Raw genomic sequence first — 20,994 nt, 5'->3', positions numbered from 1 at the left:
GGGTTAAGAAGAAAATGTAATAATAAATAATAACAATTCCTTATATTCTTATAGCGTTTTTCTATTGGTCTAACTATTATTTAATGCATTTCTCTCCTTTGTGACAAGAGAAAGGGAGAAGGAAAAAATAACCGTGCAAATTCCAAAAACAAGGGAGGGATGATCGTGCAGTTAGACCTGAATTTATTTCCAAGCTGCGTATAATGTTAGTAGCACATCACAATTTACCAATGCTGGCAATTCTAACTTGGCACCCGTCGTTCATGCATAACATCTAAGAAAGCAACAATACTAATCTGCATTGGTTCTAAAGTGAGACGCTTATCTCTGATGTCATAACAGCTGTTATCGGTCATATGCTTGGAACGTGTGTTCTGCAGACCTAAAAACTGTACTGTCATTCCGCGATAATGCAAATGAAATTAAGTATATAGCGCTTAAAAAAAGAGTGCAAGAGTTACTGTGCCATTTCTGCCGTTATCATTTATTCCTACAAATCCAACCTGATTATTTCCACAAATAAAGTTAAAATCACTCAGAGGAAGATAACATGACATCGATTACACGACCCTCATACAACCATCAAGCAATGCGGAAAGTACCAGCGCCGCACTCCACTGTTTCGTTTCCAACATTCGCGATACGTTCTACTATGCTTTCCGTTAACTATTAGGCCTGTCCGAAGAGATAGAGGGGATGGAAACTACAAATCCCAGATACCCTATGCCGTACGATTGTTTGGTGACTGAAAAGTCATAGCTTGCGACAGGTATTGCATTGCGGGTGCCTAGGGAGCCAAAACAGAGCATTCCGGAGGTTTATGGACCTTGCGCTACTCCGTGTATCCTTTCATCTCTCCGTTGACGATGGGGAAGGCCGAAGAAGTGATACGTATTGCCAAAAAGCTGGACAAGATGGTAAACAAGAAAAATACGGTGAGAAATGCATCGTTTGTCCCGGAAAATAAAAAGTAGTTTCTGTGGGATTTCTAGAAACTGTAGTCTTTGCTTGTTTTGGTCAAATTAATTTAATGCTGTTCAATCCTAACACGTATCGAGCAAAATCCATTTTTTATTTATTCACTAATCAGTGCAATTGAATATCGATGGACTACTGTAAGAGACGTCAAATGAAACTTTTTTTTTTAACCAAACGTTTTGTTAAATGTGCAGTTCGACGACATTGGTATTAAAGTTATAATACGGAATTACCGTGTGTTACTAAAAAATAGCTTTTAATATGTCGTATATAGGGATTTAAAATCTGTAAGTCTGTCAGTTACAGAAGCCTTTTAGCTTCCAATTGCAAATCAGTGCAATGTATTGTTTTACTTCCCATTAACCCTACGTACATTTTTTACACGAACCATCTTTGTGTAACAACAAAATAAACATTGTCACATTAAAGTACTGCATACATTTCCAGTTGTTATTTGGATCCATTAAAGCTGTAGCTAAAATATAAATCGGAGCTTGTGACAAAATTATATTTGCTTGCTTTTCAGTATCTCCTTATGTCTTTCACAGTTTCTGTCTATTGATGATAATTAATTGTATTATAGTGGCTATCGTTTCTCATCACAAGAAAAAAACTTGATCTGGGTGTGAGTTGAAAAATGTTGCTTATTAAAGTTTGGGTCAAACAAGTAAGAGATTGATTTAGTGTAGGCCCATTTTATGTAACCAACATACTAAATTTTATTGTAATACACTGTCAGACAAAAAATAAATAGAGATAACTATTAGGGAAAGCTGACAAGAAATCAATAGGGTTAACTATTAGGAAAAAGTTGGAAAAATGTACAAAATAGTAGTATTAAGAAGAGAGAATTACATTGGACTCTTCATATGAGCTCATGTATGTTTAGATAAATGATCATCTGCCAAATGCCACTTCTTATGTAATAGTTTTATAAACATCAAAACATGTAACTTGTTATTTTGTTTTTAAAAGGCGAGTTATGGCTGTTCAACTATTAATCAGTTATAAGTTGCAAGGTTATGTTTTTTTTTTTGCAGTATGCAGTTCTGTAAAGAAACAGTTTAATACATCCTGAAATGCCGTTGCACAGTTTTCACTCACCCTGTTTATAAACCTGACCTCAACTCTTGTTTAAGTGTGCAAAATCCTTTTATTACTGACTAGGTGTTTTCATAGACTAATCCTTCACACAATTACAATACATTTTTTAAAGGTGTGCAGTCATTGATTTATAAATACATCCATTATCCAACCTGCTATATCCTAACCACAGGGTCATGGGGGTCTGCTGGAGCCAATCCCAGCCAACACAGGGCGCAAGGCAGCTGACAAACCCCGCAGATTTATAAATACAGCATCCGCCTAATGGTTTCCAATACAGGGGGATTCCATAATGCAAGTGTGATTCCTTTCCTTAATCAGTAAAATTTGCTGCTTTTAAAATACGGGTTGATGTACAAAGCATAACAGGTGAGTTTTAAGTTAGTAGTTTAACAACTTTTCTTGTACTGTGGTCACTTCTTCATGGAACATTTCTGTAGTTTTATGCTGAGCAGCTTCAGGCAGATAACTAAAGATAGACTTTGCAGTTAACTTTACATCTTCGGTTCAGAGTGAGGAAATTAAGCCTGAAATAATATTTTATCAAGTTTTTTAACACAAGGACAAAATAATAAAATAAACAAAATTAATATTTTTCAATAATAATAATTTCTCAAACATGCTAAAATGTTTTTCCAGTTATGATGGTTCTGCCCATCTACATTGATAAAACAGAAACACAGCCATTTTTTAAATTTATTTTAATACAACACTGATTTTTGTTTGATTTTTACAATTTAAAGCCTCAACATAGCAGTGCTAGTAATTATGCATGTCTGACCAGTCTAAAGCACTGTAATTTCCTAAAAGGAGTAACCACTGTGTTTTTTTAGTTTCTAATAGATGAGGCATGTAGCCCTTTTTTAAAATGAATTTCCTAATCCACTTTGCAATTCATTACCAATAATTACAGCCCCATGGCCAAACGCACAGTACAAAGAAAACACAATTTTCACCTCAAATGTCATTACTTTCCAAGATGCAAAAGAATAGGGAACTCTTCAACACTTTGCAGCATTAAAATGCATGCAAACTCAAAATACGTAGTTTGAAGGTTTGTAAGCAGCCTAACACTGTCCGTACATCATAATGTATAAGGCGGAACCTGTGTTTGATAGTTCATTGCAGGGCACATTTATTAACACAAAGGCTCCGTTTTGATTTGATTTTTAAAATGTTGCTATACTTTATTATAGTTAATCCACCAGCTTGGACCATGAGACGAGAATGTATTTTTCTGTAAGAACCCAGGTGAACAAAAGAACATTTAAACTTCACTAAGACCGTACACAGATTGGGAATCAAATTGGGGTCAAAGTGCTGAACGTTGCTACTGAGAACAATAAGACTTGACAGATGCTGTAATAGATAAGAACTTACATGCATACACCTGCAATGAAACAACAAGGTAAATACAAATAAAATAAATATTTCCATGATGTACTGAAATTAAAACTAACATTAAAATTGCAGAAAAAACAGAACACTAGAGCAGTTTTAATGAAAACAGCCCATTCAGCCCAACAAGTTTGCCAATCCAATTAGATTTTCAAAATAACATTGAGTTTAGACTTGAAGCTTCCTAAAGTTCCATTCTATACTACACTAGTTTGTTACTCTTTCCATGTGCTTTTGGTTCTTAGTAAGAAGAAAACATTTCAAAAGTGTATGTGATATATACTCTTAACAAGTTTCCATTTCTGTCTCTGTTTTCTCATTCTAACACAGTTTAGGCCAAATGATGTGTTTTAATATCTAATTGTAGCTGATAAAAGATATCTTTGATAGGCTTTTCTGGAGCACAGTGGTAGTGTCCACCTCCTGCTTCAGTTCTTTTTCACTTTTATGTGACATTTTTCATGATTGATTGCAGCTCATCGAAAATACTGGTATTACTGCCTTCCCAGAGTCCAAACAAGTCCCCAAAACAGAGCCAACCTTCTTGGATAAATTACAAAAGATCTAGTTTCTGTTCTTAAAAATCTGTCTAAATTTAAAATTAATTACAGTATTTTATTAATGTGCAAAATTAAGCAGAGGTTTACACTGCTCTTTAACTTGGCTTTTTATATAATACTTGGGGATTCTTCAGTTCTCTAGTCTCTATAGCCCCCAATTATAGACCAGTGAGCTGCGTTTTCAACACTTCGTTGCTCTTGTACAAAATAATGAAAAATATAACAAGTCTGAAAGTGGAATATTCCTACCTGAAGACATTTATCAAGCTATAAAAAAAACCATAAAAGTTTACAGTTTTGGGGGAAAATATTTTAATTGACAGTTTGTCTTTTTGTCACCTCTTCAAATAGATCGATTTAGAAACTTTGCCACTGAAAACAATGACAATGATTGCTATTAGAGAATTTATTACACTGCTGGTTTTAATTACATAATGTTTTAGTGGTTGACTACAGATCAAATAATTTTCTGTTAATCCATCATTTCCTGCATTCTTTAACTAATATCATAACATAAAGTACTTCCATAATGTGATACAATATGTACTGCACAAAGCCCCCTGTGAAATACTTTTTTGAATGTATTATTTCTGGATGAAACCATCCTTGTGTGCAACCCTTGCTTTACTGCTTGATAATTTTTTTTTTGTCACAGAACTGACCCTATAAACCAGAAAAGACAACTAAGCTGTGCTCAGCAGCTGTAGTTATGTTTTTCTTTTTGCATTTTTTATTTTGCAGTTGCAGTGTTTTAAATACCCACTTTTATCTGTTACAGGATGGGGCATTAAACTTGCTTAAAGAGCTTAAAGACTTTCCAATGTCACTGGAAACATTACAGGTAAAGTAGATGGCTAATAATTGTTGACGGAATAATAATAATAATACATTTTATTTATATAGACCCTTTCCCATCACACTCGGGTAAACTTCTAAACATGCTGTTTTTATTTCCAGAGTCCTTTATGCCTGTTCGTTGCAGCATTTAATATTATTTAAAGTCTTCTTTAAATAAAGCATCCATTTTGTACAAGATTTGTGAAATGATAATTAGCTCCTGAAAAATGTAGTTAGTAGCGTATTAAGTAATGCTTGATTAAAGGTAACTTTCATGTAAGATGATGTTCTGTTCCTTGCCGTGAAAAAGTATTGTGTTCCTGCAAAACTGCACATAATATTCCAGGTGTAAACCCACAAGTTATTTTTTCAAGGAGTATCTTGACTCGCTAAGGAATTAAACTTTTTAAGTCTTGAATACAACATAATTGGGGACCTAATAAATGTCTGTGAAATCATCAAAAGATATTAATAAAGTTGTTCCAGCAAATTATTTCTATTAACTAGTGAATTACATACTTGTGGATAGTACTGAACATTAAGACAAGCTCTAGGAAGTCCTTATTTACTCAAAGGGTCATGGGACTTTGGAACAAATTGCTGTGTCATGTAATCAAAGCAGAATCCTTGACTACTTTTGGAAAGGATGAGATACTTTTATGGATGAGATACTAGAGCATCTTCTTGTCTAAGTAAATGAGCTCAGAGGAGTAAATTGTCACCTCTAGTGTGCTAAATGTTTTATGTTATATTTGAAAAAGGAGACTTTCATTGCCCCTAAAGGTAAACTGATTTTGCATAATTTAAGTGTTTAAGGAGGGATGCTTTACCATTGAAAATGAGATTTCTTTTTTTAAGCCTGCTTAGAATGTAGTAGGCTGCTGTGCACTTTCTAATATATTGTCTACCAAGTGCCAGATGGTGCCGGTATGTGTAGCTTGCCGTCTGTATTCGTTTTGGTCTATTTTGTTTTTGATCGCCCTGTTTATGTCTATTTTTTAATCCACAATATCTTTGCTGGTCTATGATTGTCAGTCTTTCTTAAACATAAGATTGACAGTTGATTAACCTTTTAATTACAATCGTGCAGGCTAGAGTACCTGCCCTTCACCTTTCCTGTTGGGTATCCCAGCGTACTTGTATCATAAGCCCCGCCGACTGCCCCAAAGGAAGCATCACAGAAGATGAGGAAAAGCGCAGGGGCATGCTCATGAAGCTTAAAACATATTTGGCATCCTCTCCAGTGATCTTTGCTACGGTTTGGCTTATGGTCGTTTCATCTCTTTGCTTTCTCTGGAAGCTATGTGTTAATGGATCTGTCCATCATGATGAACTATTCTGCTGCTGATTGCCGCACCTCCAAAAGGGTGGAGGGGATTTTGGGAACCATCACCTCCTGGCTGTGCTCTCCATCAGTCCATTAAATTGACTTGATTGAAGATGTCGCTGAATGCTAGAATCCTAGCTAACAAAATATTTATTTTAAATGATTTCTTCACCTCATGAGGACTGAAACTTGGTTAACTGTCTGTTTGTTAACCATTTGCACAGAGTTAGTATCCCTCGATTGTAAGTTTTTTAGTGCACAAAGGTCTGCTGGTAGACGGGGAGGTGGATTAGTGACAATTTTTAAAAACTATTATTGCTATCGCTAATTGAAAACTGACAGTTACTCCATGTTGTGTGCAGTCGTTTATTGGCCTTCAGAATTTAACAAGAATTGTATATGTGAGTTCTCTGAATTTCTGGCAGGAATTTCTCCAATTTTTTGTTCATAAAATTGCCAACATTAGATCCCACATTACATTCTCTGTTGATGGTCCATCTGTCCCTGCGATGTGTATAGCTGTTTTTCATCAGTTTGAGCTTGTATGTCTCTGTTTTTTGGTAGAAGTAATTAGTCACCTTAAACCCATATCTTTAGATATTATTCCAATTCATTGTCTTAAAGTTGTTTTAAAGTGGTTGGGCCTAGAATTTTGGATATTTGTAAAGATGTGGGGTTGTAGCCTTTAATTAAAAAAACAAATCTGGACTTTACTGACTTGTCAAACTTCAGACCCCTCTCCAAGTTGTCCTTTCTGTAAAATTCTGCAGAAGGTTGTCTTTCTACATCTTCACTTTTAAGGGTTCTAAATGATTTCTTATTAATAAGTGACTCTGGAGATACTGCTGTCTTGCTTTTAGATCTAACTGCAGCATTTGATACAGTTAACCATGACATCCTTATCGCCTGTCTTGAGAAGTATGTGGTTATCCCAGGAACTGCTTTGAAATGGTTCAGGTTATACCTCATAGGCAGAAGGTTTTCAGTCAGCCTGGGAAATTTCTTCTTATTCTTGTCCCCAATCACTTGTGTGATCTATTCTGGTTCTTATTCTTTTTTTAGTACACATGCTGCCCTTAGGATACATTTAAAAAAAACCAATGTTTCTTTTTATTGCTTTGCAGATGATACACAGATATATTTTCCACTGAAACAGATCAAAACAATTCTCTTAAATCTTAATTGGAATGTCTGGAAGACATTAAAATATGGATGTCTCTAAATTATCTTAGTCTAAATGACAAAAAACAAAGAGTGTGTGTTTTGGACCTTTTGATCTTAACTTGTGCTCCAGAATTTAATCTTGGTTCATTGACAACCTGCTGTAAACATTTCGCAAAAAATCTTACTTGTGATTTTTTGATAATGCCCTTAAATTTGATAAACAAATTAACTCCATTGTTAAAGCTTATTTCTGACTGCTCAGGGTATTGGCTAAGGTCAAGCCCTTTCTTTCTGTACAGAATTTTGAAACACCAATTCATGCATTTGTCTCTTCTCGATTTGAGTAGTGCAACTCCTTATACATTGAAGTTAATCAGTCATCCCTCCTCATTTTCAGCTAGTACAGCACACTGCTGCCAGGCTTCTAACAGGCACATGAAAACAGAATTACATCACACCAGTCTTAGCTTCTCTTCATTGGCCTCCTGTTCACTACAAGATTAAGTTTAAAATTTTGTTTGTTTTCAAGTTCTTTAATGGTTTGAACCCCTTCTATCTTACTGGCCTCTTCCACCATTACTCTTCTTCATGATAACCGACCAGAAGTTATTGGTTGTGCCAAAATACAGACTTACTCTTAGAGGAGACCATGTTTTTTCAGGAGCTGCCCCTAAGCTTTGGAATAGTCTTCCTTTTCATATTGGGTCAGCACCAACTTTGGTCATTTTTAAATCCCGCTTGGAAAAAAAAAATAAGAATGTCTCAACTTGTTCGCCATCATGTTCAACACATGTGCCATATGTGGTACATACATTTTCTGCAAAAGTTTTATATAAGTATATGCATAGCAGTACCATTAGTGTTAACATAATTTTGACTCACCCTGTATTTATAATATAGAGGTGTATTTATGGAAGCTATACAGCACTTTTGTCAACTTCTGTTTTTAAATGTCCTCTAAATTGAAGTGCAGGACTAAACGAATGATCTACTTTATAAACATCAATGAGATACCAATCTACATACTACATCCACATGTTGACATCACTTAGGCTAATTGACTATCAAAAGCTAATTGTTCAATTGTCAAAAGGCTTGAGCATTATTTTCTGCAATTTTCGGAGCTGTTTAAAGGCACAGTTAAGAAAGTATATGTAAACTTTTGACCCATATAGTCAATAAGAGTGAAATACTGTGTCTGTGAACGTTGTTGGAAAACATTCTCTTTGCCGTGCACAAAGTAGATGTCTTGTACTATATGCCAAATTTATAGTTTTGTTAGTGGTAGATCCGTGGAAGGGTTATAAAGTGAGTTTTAAAGAATTCACCCTACATGCATGTAAACGTCTGACTTCAACTGTACAAACATGATCAATTAGATACTGCTTTAATTTAGCTTATCTTGTACTCTGCTATGAAGCAAATTTTGTGTGTTTTGTGTATGGAATTGTATGACTTTTTTATTCAGTTTTTAATCCCACTTTTACAGTATTCCACTACAGTGTCACTTAGGGCTAAAATGAATAATCAACATTGATTATGAAAATAATTCCTTGATGTGTCACCTCTACGTATGTTTCTATATATCCATAATGCAAAACACAATAAATCTAGGGGGGAGCTTGGGTGATAAAACTTCAAGACAAATGTTTACCTGCACCATGTAAACTTCTCTGCATCCTATTAAAACAGTTAAATGTAACATAGGTAAAATATAACTTGCTTTCTACAGCAGCACAAACATTTAAGGCATAAATGTTCAGGAACCATTGCCTGAGCTTCTCTGAGTAGATACATGTTAGTGGTCGAATAATGTATCCCTGAAATTGATTGAAACTTCTTGCATGTTCAGCCAATAGTAAATCTTATCAAACAATTTGAAATTTTGTTTTATGAAAAAATTATACTATATATTTTTACCGAAGAGATTGAGTAGCATGATGAAAGGAGATATTTTAACAGATGGCTGACATACAGTTTATGTGAGCCAGTTAAACCCCATACTCTGTGTGTAACATACTTGAACACAAAGGAGGGGGTTCAGCCTGCTCACACAGACCTTCTGTTCTTTTATACCAGAAAGCAATACAGCAGAAGCTCTTCTCTGCCATCACTGGCACAGTGCCCTGGAAGTGGCAAATAAACAATACAATCTGTGCCGCGTGAGGTGGACATGGAATGAGGCGTCTTCAGGCTGCAGCCAGACTCTTCCCCATCTCAACAGCGGCCAGCTTTAGTGCCACTGTGCTAAAGCAGTCTGAAGGTATCCAGTCCTGGTTTCAAAAGACTTTTTGTCAGCTGTTTGAAATTCAGGAAGAACAGGATATGCTGTATTACGTTTGGAATATACTATTTTAACTGTAATGATAACTCATCTGTCCCTTGAAATTCTTTCAAGTGATACATTAAAATTAAATAGCATCTCTCTATTATAAAAGAAAATCTTGAGACGAGATGAGACTATTGCTAAGAGATTTTTTCAAGTCCTGCCCTCCTCTCAACCATTTATGGTTAACGGCCCACACCCACGGTCCTCTCACTTCTCATTCTCAATGCTCTTATAAATGTTTTATGTTTTCCTCACTTTAAGTTCCCAATAAAACAAGTCTTATTATGTCCAAATCTTACTGAAGAATTTCATTTTGAAGGGTTATCAACAGAAGAAATGAGTACACAGGCAATTCTAGCACCGAGAAATGATGAGTCAAACGAATTAACGCAAAAATTGTCAATCGGTTACACGGCAAATTGGTTAAATGGGTATCAGTAGACTATGCTGAAACAGTTGGTGGTGATGGTGCGTAAGATGAAATCATCAACTTACAATATCCCGGAGAATATCTACAACCATTAACACCGTCCAGTCTTCCACTGGCCGAACTACTGTTGAAAGAAGAATGTATCGTAATGTTATTGCGTAATTTCTGTATGAGTGATTGGCTATGCAATAGGACAAGATTAGTTCTATTTAAAATTGGTTGAACAATTCTGACATGTAAAATTTTAACAGACAACAAGAAAGGTAACGTAGTACATCTTCTTCGGGGATAACATTAGACACCAAAGGAGATCCTGATATGCCATTCATATTAAAACTTGTACAGTTTCCCATTAGAATAGCTTTTGCTATGACAATTAACAAATCACAGGGACAAACATTCGAAACAGTCGGTTTATTTATTAGAAAGAAAGAAACGATATTCACTCATGGGTAGTTACAGTCATATGAAAAAGTTTGGGAACTCCTCTTAATTCTTTGGATTTTTGTTTATCATTGGCTGAGCTTTCAAAGTAGCAACTTCCTTTTAATGTATGACATGCCTTATGGAAACAGTAGTATTTCAGCAGTAACATTAAGTTTATTGGATTAACAGAAAATATTCAATATGTATCATAACAAAATTAGACAGGTGCATAAATTTGGGCACCCCAACAGAGATATTACATCAATACTTAGTTGAGCCTCCTTTTGCAAATACAACAGCCTCTAGATGCCTCCTGTAGCCTTTGATGAGTGTCTGGGGTCTGGATGGAGGTATTTTTGACCAATCTCTCCAGTTCAGTTAAATTTGATATCTGCCGAGCATGGACAGCCTGCTTCAAATCATCCCATAGATTATCGATGTTATTCAAGTCAGGGGACTGTGACAACCATTCCAGAACATTGTACTTCTCCCTCTGCATGAATGCCTTTATAGATTTCAAACTATGTTTTGGGACATTGTCTTGTTGGAATATCCTACCCCTGCGTAACTTCAACTTTGTGACTGATGCTTGAACATTATCCTGAAGAATTTGTTAATATTGGGTTGAATTCATCCAACCCTCGACTTTAACAAGGGCCCCAGTCCCTGAACTAGCCACACAGCCCCACAGCATGATGGAACCTCCACCAAATTTGACAGCAGGTAGCAGGTGTTTTTCTTGGAATGCGGTGTTCTTCTTCCGCCATGCAAAGCGCTTTTTTGTTATGACCAGATAACTCAATTTTTGTCTTATCAGTCCAAAGCACTTTGTTCCAAAATGAATCTGGCTTGTCTAAATTGCGCTGAATTGTAGAATGATGTACAGATACAACATCTGCAGCAAGATGTTCTTGCAGGTCTTTGGAGGTGATCTGTGGGTTATCTGTAACCATTCTCACAATCCTGCATATATGCCGCTCCTGTATTTTTCTTGACCTGCCAGACCTGGGTTTAACAGCAACTGTGCCTGTGGCCTTCCATTTCCTGATTACATTCCTTGCAGTTGAAATTGACAGTTTAAACCTCTGAGATAGCTTTTTGTAGCCTTCCCCTAAACCATAATACTGAACAATCTTTGTTTTCACATATTTTGAGAGTTGCTTCAAAGGGGAAGCACAACTTGCAATTGACCACCTTAAATACCTTTTCTCATAATTGGACACACCTGTCTATGAAATTCAAGACTTAATGAGGTACTCCAACCAATTTGGTGTTGCAAGTAATCAGTTTTGAGCAGTTACATGCATTCAAATCAGAAAAATTACAAGGGTACCCAAATTTTTGCACAGCCAGTTTTTCACATTTGATTTAATTTCATACAACTAAATACTGCTTCACTAAAAGTCTTTGTTTGGAAAACACCCCAGTACTCAGATGTTCCTAGGAAATGAGAGACATACCACTGTTATCATTTTTGTTGAAAGTAAATTATTATCCAGACTGAGAGGGGTTCCAAACTTTATCATATGACTGTATACGTTATGTTGTGACGATGTAAGTCCAAACACGGAATCAGAATTCAATGTGATATTGACAAAAAGTTAATTCCAAATATTGTTTTTACTGAAGTTTTACAGTAAAAGTGTAAGTTTAAAAAGTATTTGCATGTTAATTTCAAAGCCAAACAGAATGAAAACATATAACACAACAAATACCTCTAACGCAACATGGAACATAATTTTCTTTCAATTTATTATATTTTATTATTTTTTTTTACTATGGTTAAATACTTGCTGTATTGTAAAATTGTTAGGTCTAGGGGGAGTAAAATTCCTCGTGCCCCAGAAAATAAGCTATGACTGACAGCATTAGCACAGCTCAGTCGAGAGAGGTGATGGACACTGTGCCTGTCAACTCTTTAGAGAATTCCTATGTTTCTGATCCCCACCCAACTTTCTTTCCTCTGGTTACAACAATAAATGCAGTGAATGTTAATATTTGTTTTGAATGTGTTTGTTTTATTCTGTAAACTTCCTGTCAAAGAGCATGTTGGCATGAGCATTACTACGACTCACACTGTGGTGTCATATACTGAAAATCTCATGACACCTTTTACTCTCCTCATAACATAAAGTGGTATTTTTACAAATATGTTCTATTAAACCTAGATTTATATTCCATTGCGTTTTTACATGTAATTCCATTCTCAAAACTTAATCCAATTTCTGGCCTCCTGGATCAAGTGGGTGTAGGGGTACATTTTACTGTGCCGTGCATGCATTTTAGTAAATAATATAAGCATTTCAAATTTGCCATTCATTGATTGAACTTTCTAAATGTGCAATGTGTAAAAGTCATTGTTTTTTGTAATGAGTTAAAGTAAAACACAGTACAGTGACACAAATTTATTGTTGGGTTATGGCAAAAAATAAAAATTGAAGCTTGAACATTCAACCGAGGAAAAACATACAAAGTAGAGCTTGAGTGAATGATGTAAACACATGAAAATCATGGGCATATAATTATATTAATATTAATCCATCCTTCCATACATCAGGGTAAAGCAGGTTTGTGGAGATGCTGAAATCTATCCAGGCAAGCATAGTGTGCAAGGTAGTTGCATGTAAATTCTCCAAATTCCCATTATTATTACTGATAACAAAGGAATACAGTTTCCTCTTAAATTGTGTTTCACATTGATCATCAAAAAAAGATAAAGTTAGTCACTTGGAATGTTTTACTCATGGTCAATTTTATGTTGTGTGTTTAAGACTAAGTGGCTCCAGTGAACTACAGTAATAACATTAGCCTCTGGAAAGAAAAAAGTCTAATACTGTATATAAAAAAGTACTTTGTTAGTTATAGTATTTCTGGTACATCCAATTAATGTACACATTATAGCCGAGGCCCAGCCAGGTGTAAATATATATAAATCAATCCTTTAAGCATAAAAGTTGCATGTATACATAGAAACATGTAAGCATGCAAGTTGTTTATCCATTTTCTCATCCTTTTTTTGCATTTACAGCCATAAACACTATGCACCCATCCACTATCAGCCTTTCCACGAATGCCATTCCTTTCTCATGAATAACTGATTATTTCATTAATCAATTTAAAAAATAATTGAATTAAATTATCACCAAATGAAAAACTAAACATTTAATTAAAATTAGATTGCATATAATGCAAAACAAAGTGACATACAGTGCATCCTGTCAGAATTAATTTTCCTCCCCAATAAGCATAGGTGTGTGTATGAGTTTATCCTAAAGAAAGAATGCATACCTCAGATCACATGAGTTTTGACAGATAGCATTCTCGGCTTGCTTGTTAAAGACATTAGACCACCGTTATTGTTTGTGGATGAGGGCTGGTTGGTTGGGTTAAAAAAAATCAATCCAGAGTACACTTTCACTTCAGAACTCATTTTATTAATCTCTTAGAGCCAAAATATGAAGCGACACTATTTGGTGTTGATGCTATAAAGGGAAATAAGAGCTAGGATGCACTCACTGCTGACACCTGGACTAATGTGCGCACTGAGGTACTGTATATCTTGGTACACTTTTAACTTTTTACGGATGATGCCATGCTGTCTAGTTTCTGTCTTATAATCATGCCACTGAAAAACGCAGAAAAGCCTACTGTGGAAAGCCTTGCTGCATGGATTGAGCAAGCTGTTGTAAAAACTTGAAACCCCTATAAGCAGAATTGTAACCGTTTTCCTTAAATATCAGTCCAATACTGCACTGACTACAAACAGTTTTGTTGTGTTTGGATCATTATTTTTTTTCATCAGTCAATAAAAGAAAATGAGAATTAGATCATTAGATTAGTTGAGTCAGGTCAGGTTGGAAGCATGCACTGGTACAGCACGTTGCCGCATTCACCACACATCAAAACACCTCAGAATCTCTGTTGTTAATCCCTCAGGCAGACACGTGGTCCAGTCCCATCCATCCATCTATCCTCTTCCGCTTATCTGAGATCGGGTTGCGGGGGCAGCAGCTTGAGCAGAGATGCCCAGACTTCCCTCTCCCTGGCCACTTCTTCTAGCTCTTCTGGGAGAATCCCAAGGCGATCCCAGGCCAGCCGAGAGACATAGTCCCTCCAGCGTGTCCTGGGTCTCCTCCCGGTTAGACGTGCCCAGAACACCTCACCAGGGAGGCGTCCAGGAGGCATCCTGATCAGATGCCCGAGCCACCTCATCTGACTCCTCTCGATGCAGAGGAGCAGCGGCTCTACTCAGAGTCCCTCCCGGATGACTGAGCTTCTCACTCTATCTTTAAGGGAAAGCCCAGACACCCTGTGGAGGAAACTAATTTCAGCCGCTTGTATTCGCGATCTCGTTCTTTTGGTCACTACCCTATAGCTCATGACCATAGGTGAGGGTAGGAACATAGATCGACTGGTAAATTGAGAGCTTTGCCTTGCGGCTCAGCTCCTTTTTCACCACGACAGACCGATACAGAGCCCGCATCACTGCGGATGCTGCACCAATCCGCCTGTCGATCTCATGCTCCATTCTTCCCTCACTCGTGAACAAGATCCTGTGATACTTGAACTCCTCCACTTGGGGCAGGATCTCGTTACCAACCCTGAGAGGACATTCCACCCTTTTTTGGCTGAGGACCATGGTCTCGGATTTGGAGGTGCTGATTCCCATCCCAGCTGCTTCACACTCAGCTGCGAACCGATCCAGAGAGAGCTGAAGATCACGGCCTGATGAAGCAAACAGAACAACATCATCTGCAAAAAGCAGTGACCCAATCCTGAGTCCACCAAACTGGACCCCCTCAATGCCCTGGCTGCGCCTATAAATTCTGTCCTTAAAAGTTATGAACAGAATCGGTGACAAAGGGCAGCCCTGGCGGAGTCCAACTCTCACTGGAAATGAGTTCGACTTACTGCCGGCAATGCGGACCAAGCTCTGACACCGATCGTACAGGGTCCAAACGGCCCTTATCAGGGGGTCCGGTACCCCATACTCTCGGAGTACCCCCCACAGGATTCCCAGAGGGACATGGTCGAACGCCTTTTCCAAGTCCACAAAACATATGTAGACTGGTTGGGCAAACTCCCATGCACCCTCCAGGACCCTGCTAAGGGTGTAGAGCTGGTCCACTGTTCCACGACCAGGACGAAAACCACACTGTCCCTCCTGAATCCAAGGTTCGACTATCCGACGGACCCTCCCCTCCAGGACCCCCGAATAGACTTTTTCAGGGATGCTGAGGAGTGTGATCCCTCTGTAGTTGGAACACACCCTCTGGTCAGTCCAGTCCCACCCTCTGGAAATGACCATCTATCTCCTGCATCAAGTTGTGTTGGGTAGGTGTTCCCTTGGCCAATGAGGATCTTACGAGCCAGATCTCCCTGGAGAATCACACCACATAGGCGTGGTGTTCTAACTGAAGCTCCCTCACAATTTAGGTAATGTGCCTCATACGGGACTCCATGACAAACCGAATTGTTTGACACAAAGTCAAACTAGCAGTACCCAAGGATTCTCTGAAGAGATTGAGTACCAAAAGAGTCCAGTCTTCATCTCAGGTCACTGGATTGTGTCCATGTCTCACAACCATATGGCAAAACAGGGAGCACCAGGGCATGCATGTCGCCGCTGAGGTAAGTAAACCTCTCGACAAGGTCAACATTCCCTACACAGACATACACACTGCTGATGGCTATACCCAAGAGGTCATTAAAGGCTTTGATCTTGGTTTTTATCCAGGACACTCACAAGCCCAGACACGCAAACTACTCGCTCAGTCTCTCTCTAGCCCTGATCAGAGCCTCCATTGACTCCACGAAGATCACAGCATCATCGACAAATTGAACAGACCAGGAACAGAGACTGAACAGAGTAGGAGCAAGAACACGCCACACCCTGACAAACCCTAGAATCAACTGTTAAAAACGCAGAGGTTCTGCCTCCACTCTGCACAGCACTCACTATATCAGTGTACAGGCTGGCCATGATATCCAGTAACTTCGGGGGATTCTGTGAAGTCTCAGGATGTCCCACAGGGCAGCTTGATCAATGAGTTGAACGCTCAAAGAAAATTGACAAAGGCTGCAAATAAACTCTGCCGATATTTGTGTTTGCACTCGATGAGAACCCTTAGTGCCAGGATGCGGTTGATGGTAGACTTCTTAGGTATAAAACCAGACAGCTTCCGTTACTGGTAATGATCAAGGATCCTATTGAGGATGACCCTAGCAAGGACCTTACCCAGCATCAAAAACAGTGTTATCCTCCTGCAGTTGATTAATTAATTTGAATAATTGAGTAATACAATAAAAACAGGTGAATCAATTATCAAAATATTCATTAGTTGCAGCCCTAGTGGTGGATGGGAGTCTGTTCCTGCTGGAATAATGTAGTCCAGCACAGAATACACTCACCTACATGCCTGCTGTCATTCTCTTGGTAATTTTAGACTCCGCAGTCAAAATACCATTCACAATGTTGCGGATTTAGGGGTCTTTTAAATATTTATGTGTTTACATTTTTATAATGTAAGAGGAAACAAGAGTTCCCAAAGAAAACCCACACAGGCAGAAGGAAATTACATTCTCTATGCAGAAAGTGCCCTTGGTTGGATTAAGAAGAACAGGACTCTGGAGGTATACTTAGTGAATCCTTGTTTTAGTTTGGTTTAAGACTTAAAAACGCATATCTCTTTCAAGATGCATATTGCAAAGCAAATATGATACAGTATAAATGATTAAAACAGAGTTCATTTTGCATTCTCCCTCATTACCTGGGTTTTAGAATACAAGTTTTACAGTTTAGCCATTCAGATCTGTAATTGTTTTAATGAGAATGAAAGTTTTTTTCATTATTAAATAAAGTTCATATGTTTATGCAACTTATTGCTTATTTTAGTTAGTATTAGTTTCATACGGAAATTGAATTTATTGTTCCTTTACATTTCAGCTTTGTTTTGGATGGGATGCCTCTCCATTGCAAGGCACAGTAAATTACCCAGCCATGCTCATTCACCCTGAGCCTATTTAGAATCACAAATCAATCTAACATTATTCATTTTCATTGAAAGAACATATTGCAATCTCCCAACAGAAACTGCCCAGACTGGGTTTGGAACTTAGGACTCATGAGCCATGAGATAGCAAGGTAAACTGCTGTAACACCATATCACAATATCACCATATTCTAGTAGTTATTTCAAAGTAAATATTTTTGTTTAAAAAATAATTACTAAAAATGGAATTTCCCATTGTGAAATATTTGGTCCAGCATCTGATAGTATAGATAATGGGGGGGGGGGAGCTTTTTCATTTGTTGAGCAAGTAAAATACAAGGATACAGAGGGACTTTAGACCATTCTCTCTTCACAGGAATTTTCCATATCAGGCTGGAGACAGAGAAAGGCATTGTTTTTTGATTTTGTAGTATTTAAAGTCATTGTAATGTTTAAGGTCCAGCTGTGAACAATTCACAACTTCGGGCATACAGTTTTTTGGCCAGAATTTCCTGACACTTAGTAAAGTTCAGAGTGACATTTAACACTAGAATCCCTGAATCCTATGAAAAAAGTTGTAATCCCAGTCCCCCTTAAATTCATTTGCATCTCCTCATCAGTGTCTTTGTTTTGCAAGTGTGTCAATCTGCACAAGCAGCAAGTATCCTGCTGTCTCGTCCCCCTCACCGACGCAGCTGAAGTTCTCCCAGCTAAAGTGTGTTTATCTGGGTGTGAGGTGCCTGGAGTTTTATAGGGTAAATAATATATCATTATTTGGAATACATGCATTTCATGCGTCCAAATATCAAATAAACACTTTCACAAAAGGCATAGCAAAGCAAATGTGTCTTTATTCAAAAATATAACTGAAGAAAAAGAAATTCAGGTGGCCCAGGATTACGACTTTTTTCATAGGCTTCTGGGATTCTAGTGTTAAATTGTATAGGAGGCAGTAAATAGACTATTTAATATTAGTAATCCTGGTGGGTTTAATGGGTTTTTTTTTTGTATTGATCCTTCTAGGATTAAAAAAGGCATATGTCTAAACATATATCAAAACATATTTAGACTACCATTTTGGTTTTCCTTTCTGAAATGTGATTTTTCTGTTGTCCTTCAGCCAGGGACATAAAAATACTTCAGGAAGACTTATGACATACAGTATATAGATAGTTTTACTCTTTAAATGCTTTAAACCAGAGACTTGTGCTTTCAGCGGTCAACAAAAGTAATAATTTACCTGTTTTGTTAGAATTCATTTAAAGTTTATGTGAAAAAATGCAATATTGGATACCCTGAAAAAATCCCTGCCAGGTTTAAGGAATCTAGAATTTTGAAAAAGTGATATTTTACTTTAGCCACTAGCAGTTACTAAAATCTTTTGCTTCTTTGTGCCCCTAATGTGTGATTGTATGTGAGGAGTATTTCTAGTTTAAGCATTAATAGTAAAGCCTTCAAAGATTATCTGTCTGGTCCTATGTTTTATTACTTTAGCAAAAACTTTAAATAATATGACAGGAAAATGCAAATAATTAAGTTGAAAAAATAGGATAACCAAGTTTTATTTGCAGTTTTATTTGTTATATTTTTTAATAAAATTTACTTTATATAGATTATTCATTGTTTCTTCAACTTAAATGGCCCCATGCACATTTGTTATTTCCTTTTTTTAGATTTTTTAAATTGTTTTTATTAAAAGCAAGTAACATTCCATACAGTCAAATCAAGCTTAACAGAACTAAATTAAACCCCCACCCAAGATAAAGAGAGGACGGCCAACAGCCAGAGTAAAACTTTTAAGAGTAGAAAAGAGGAAAGAGAATCCTTTTCCCCAATATAAATGCTTATTCTAAAATGTTATTGATTAGATCCTGCCAGGTTTTAATAAAGTTTTGAACAGATCCTTTAAGTGAGAATTACATTGAACAGATCCTCTAAGTGAGAATTAGATTGTTTCCTGATTTCAAATAGTATATAACATCATTTACATCAGTTACCCTCTGACTTAAAAGAAGTGGGCTAGGATCCTTCCAGTTGAGCAAGATAAGTCTACATGCTAGTAGTCCGCTAAAGGCAATTATAGTTTGTTTGTCCTTCTATACTTTAAACCCGTCTGGGAGTACACCACAGCTGTTAATGGATTAGGAGTTTTGCTCCAGAATGATATTAATTTGGTGTACGCCCAAAACATTTTGCCCAGTGAGGCTTGAACGCGATTGCAATGTTCACTGGTTGGATCTTGCCCTGGAAACATTTTGGACAATTTTAAGTGAGATTATGCTCAGTAAAAGATTTTAAGTTGAATAATTGTATATTTTGCGCATATGGAGCTAAAATGAATTCTGTGCATGGCTGCCTTCTGCTCTTTTTCTGAAATGTTGAGTAAGAGATCCTTTTCCCAAAGTACTGTGGGATCTTTGAAAGGAAAAGACTTTAAAAAGTTTTTTATATGTTATAGAAATTCTGTGTGAGTCTTCAAGACTGATCAATATTTCTTCTGGAATAGAAATAGGTAGGAAGTTGGCAGATTCCATTTGGTAAATTGTGTAATTTGAAAGTAGAAGACAAATTGCGTTGACTTTTATTTGATTTTTTAATAAGAATATACATACATTATCTGTTTATTTATTTTTAAATAGTCTACTAGAATTGGAATGTCTGTGAATGCTGTTAGAAAGCAAAGTTCTGAAGAAGAAGTCCAAGCATTAGCAAAGTCGCTTATTAAATCCTGGAAAAAGCTGCTTGGTAAGAGAACCCTGAATATTTCTTATTTGTTAAATTGTTTTGAAAATTTCTTAGACTTACACCTTTACTACTGGGCCACAGATATTCCATTGTCTCAAATTTTGTATATGTTTTAAGAATGTTCCTGCTTGTTTGAACTAGTCAAGAAAGAAGCTCTTGCTCGAATTCCATTTTGTATGCCTAGCTTTGTGTTCCAGCCTAGTAATCAATAATCATTAGTTTGCTATCAATCAGATCACTTCCTCAAAATTTGTAACCAGTATTCTGCATCACTTGCTTAAAATATGGAAACAAGCTAACAAACACTGTTATGGCAGAGATGAATAGTTTCGTATTTCACCCCTCATTAATTGAAACTGTATTTAATTTATAAGTCATTTGGTATCTTGATCTTTTGAGATCTTGACAGTGTGTTTGAATCCTTTGATCATCCCTGTCATAAATTTAGAACTTCCTCAACACATTTATTTTTCTATTTACAAAGTAGAAATTTTATTAACCTACTTAACACTCCTAATCTTCCATCTCATTTGAATTATAGGAAAGGCGGCACGGTGGCGCAGTGGGTAGCACTGCTGCCTCGCAGTTTGGAGACCCGGGGGCCGCTTCCCGGGTGCTCGTTGCGTGGAGTTTGTATGTTCTCCCCATGTCTGTGTGGGTTTCCTCGGGGTACTCCGGTTTACTCCCACAGTCCAAAGACATGC

At 37.0% G+C, this 20,994-nt stretch overlaps 1 protein-coding gene across 2 annotated transcripts in view; it reads left to right on the top strand.

Annotated features, from left to right (window-relative positions):
* Positions 1-469: 469 nt before the first annotated feature.
* Positions 470-20,994, top strand: part of tcea2 (transcription elongation factor A (SII), 2) — a 74,012-nt gene continuing 53,487 nt past the window's right edge. The window contains exons 1-3 of one of the 2 annotated variants that reach the window (XM_051933300.1): positions 470-935; positions 4,819-4,881; positions 20,185-20,290. In XM_051933300.1, coding sequence (XP_051789260.1) covers positions 867-935; positions 4,819-4,881; positions 20,185-20,290 — 238 coding nt within the window. In that variant the 5' untranslated portion in view covers positions 470-866. The remainder of the gene's footprint in view (positions 936-4,818; positions 4,882-20,184; positions 20,291-20,994) is intronic. The other variant, XM_051933301.1, reaches the window with a different exon arrangement.

This window comes from Erpetoichthys calabaricus, chromosome 10, assembly GCF_900747795.2.
Source record: "Erpetoichthys calabaricus chromosome 10, fErpCal1.3, whole genome shotgun sequence".
Classification (NCBI taxonomy): Eukaryota; Metazoa; Chordata; class Cladistia; order Polypteriformes; family Polypteridae; genus Erpetoichthys; species Erpetoichthys calabaricus.
The sequence above is the reverse complement of the archived record's forward strand: the minus strand, read 5'-3'. Positions and strand labels throughout refer to the sequence as shown.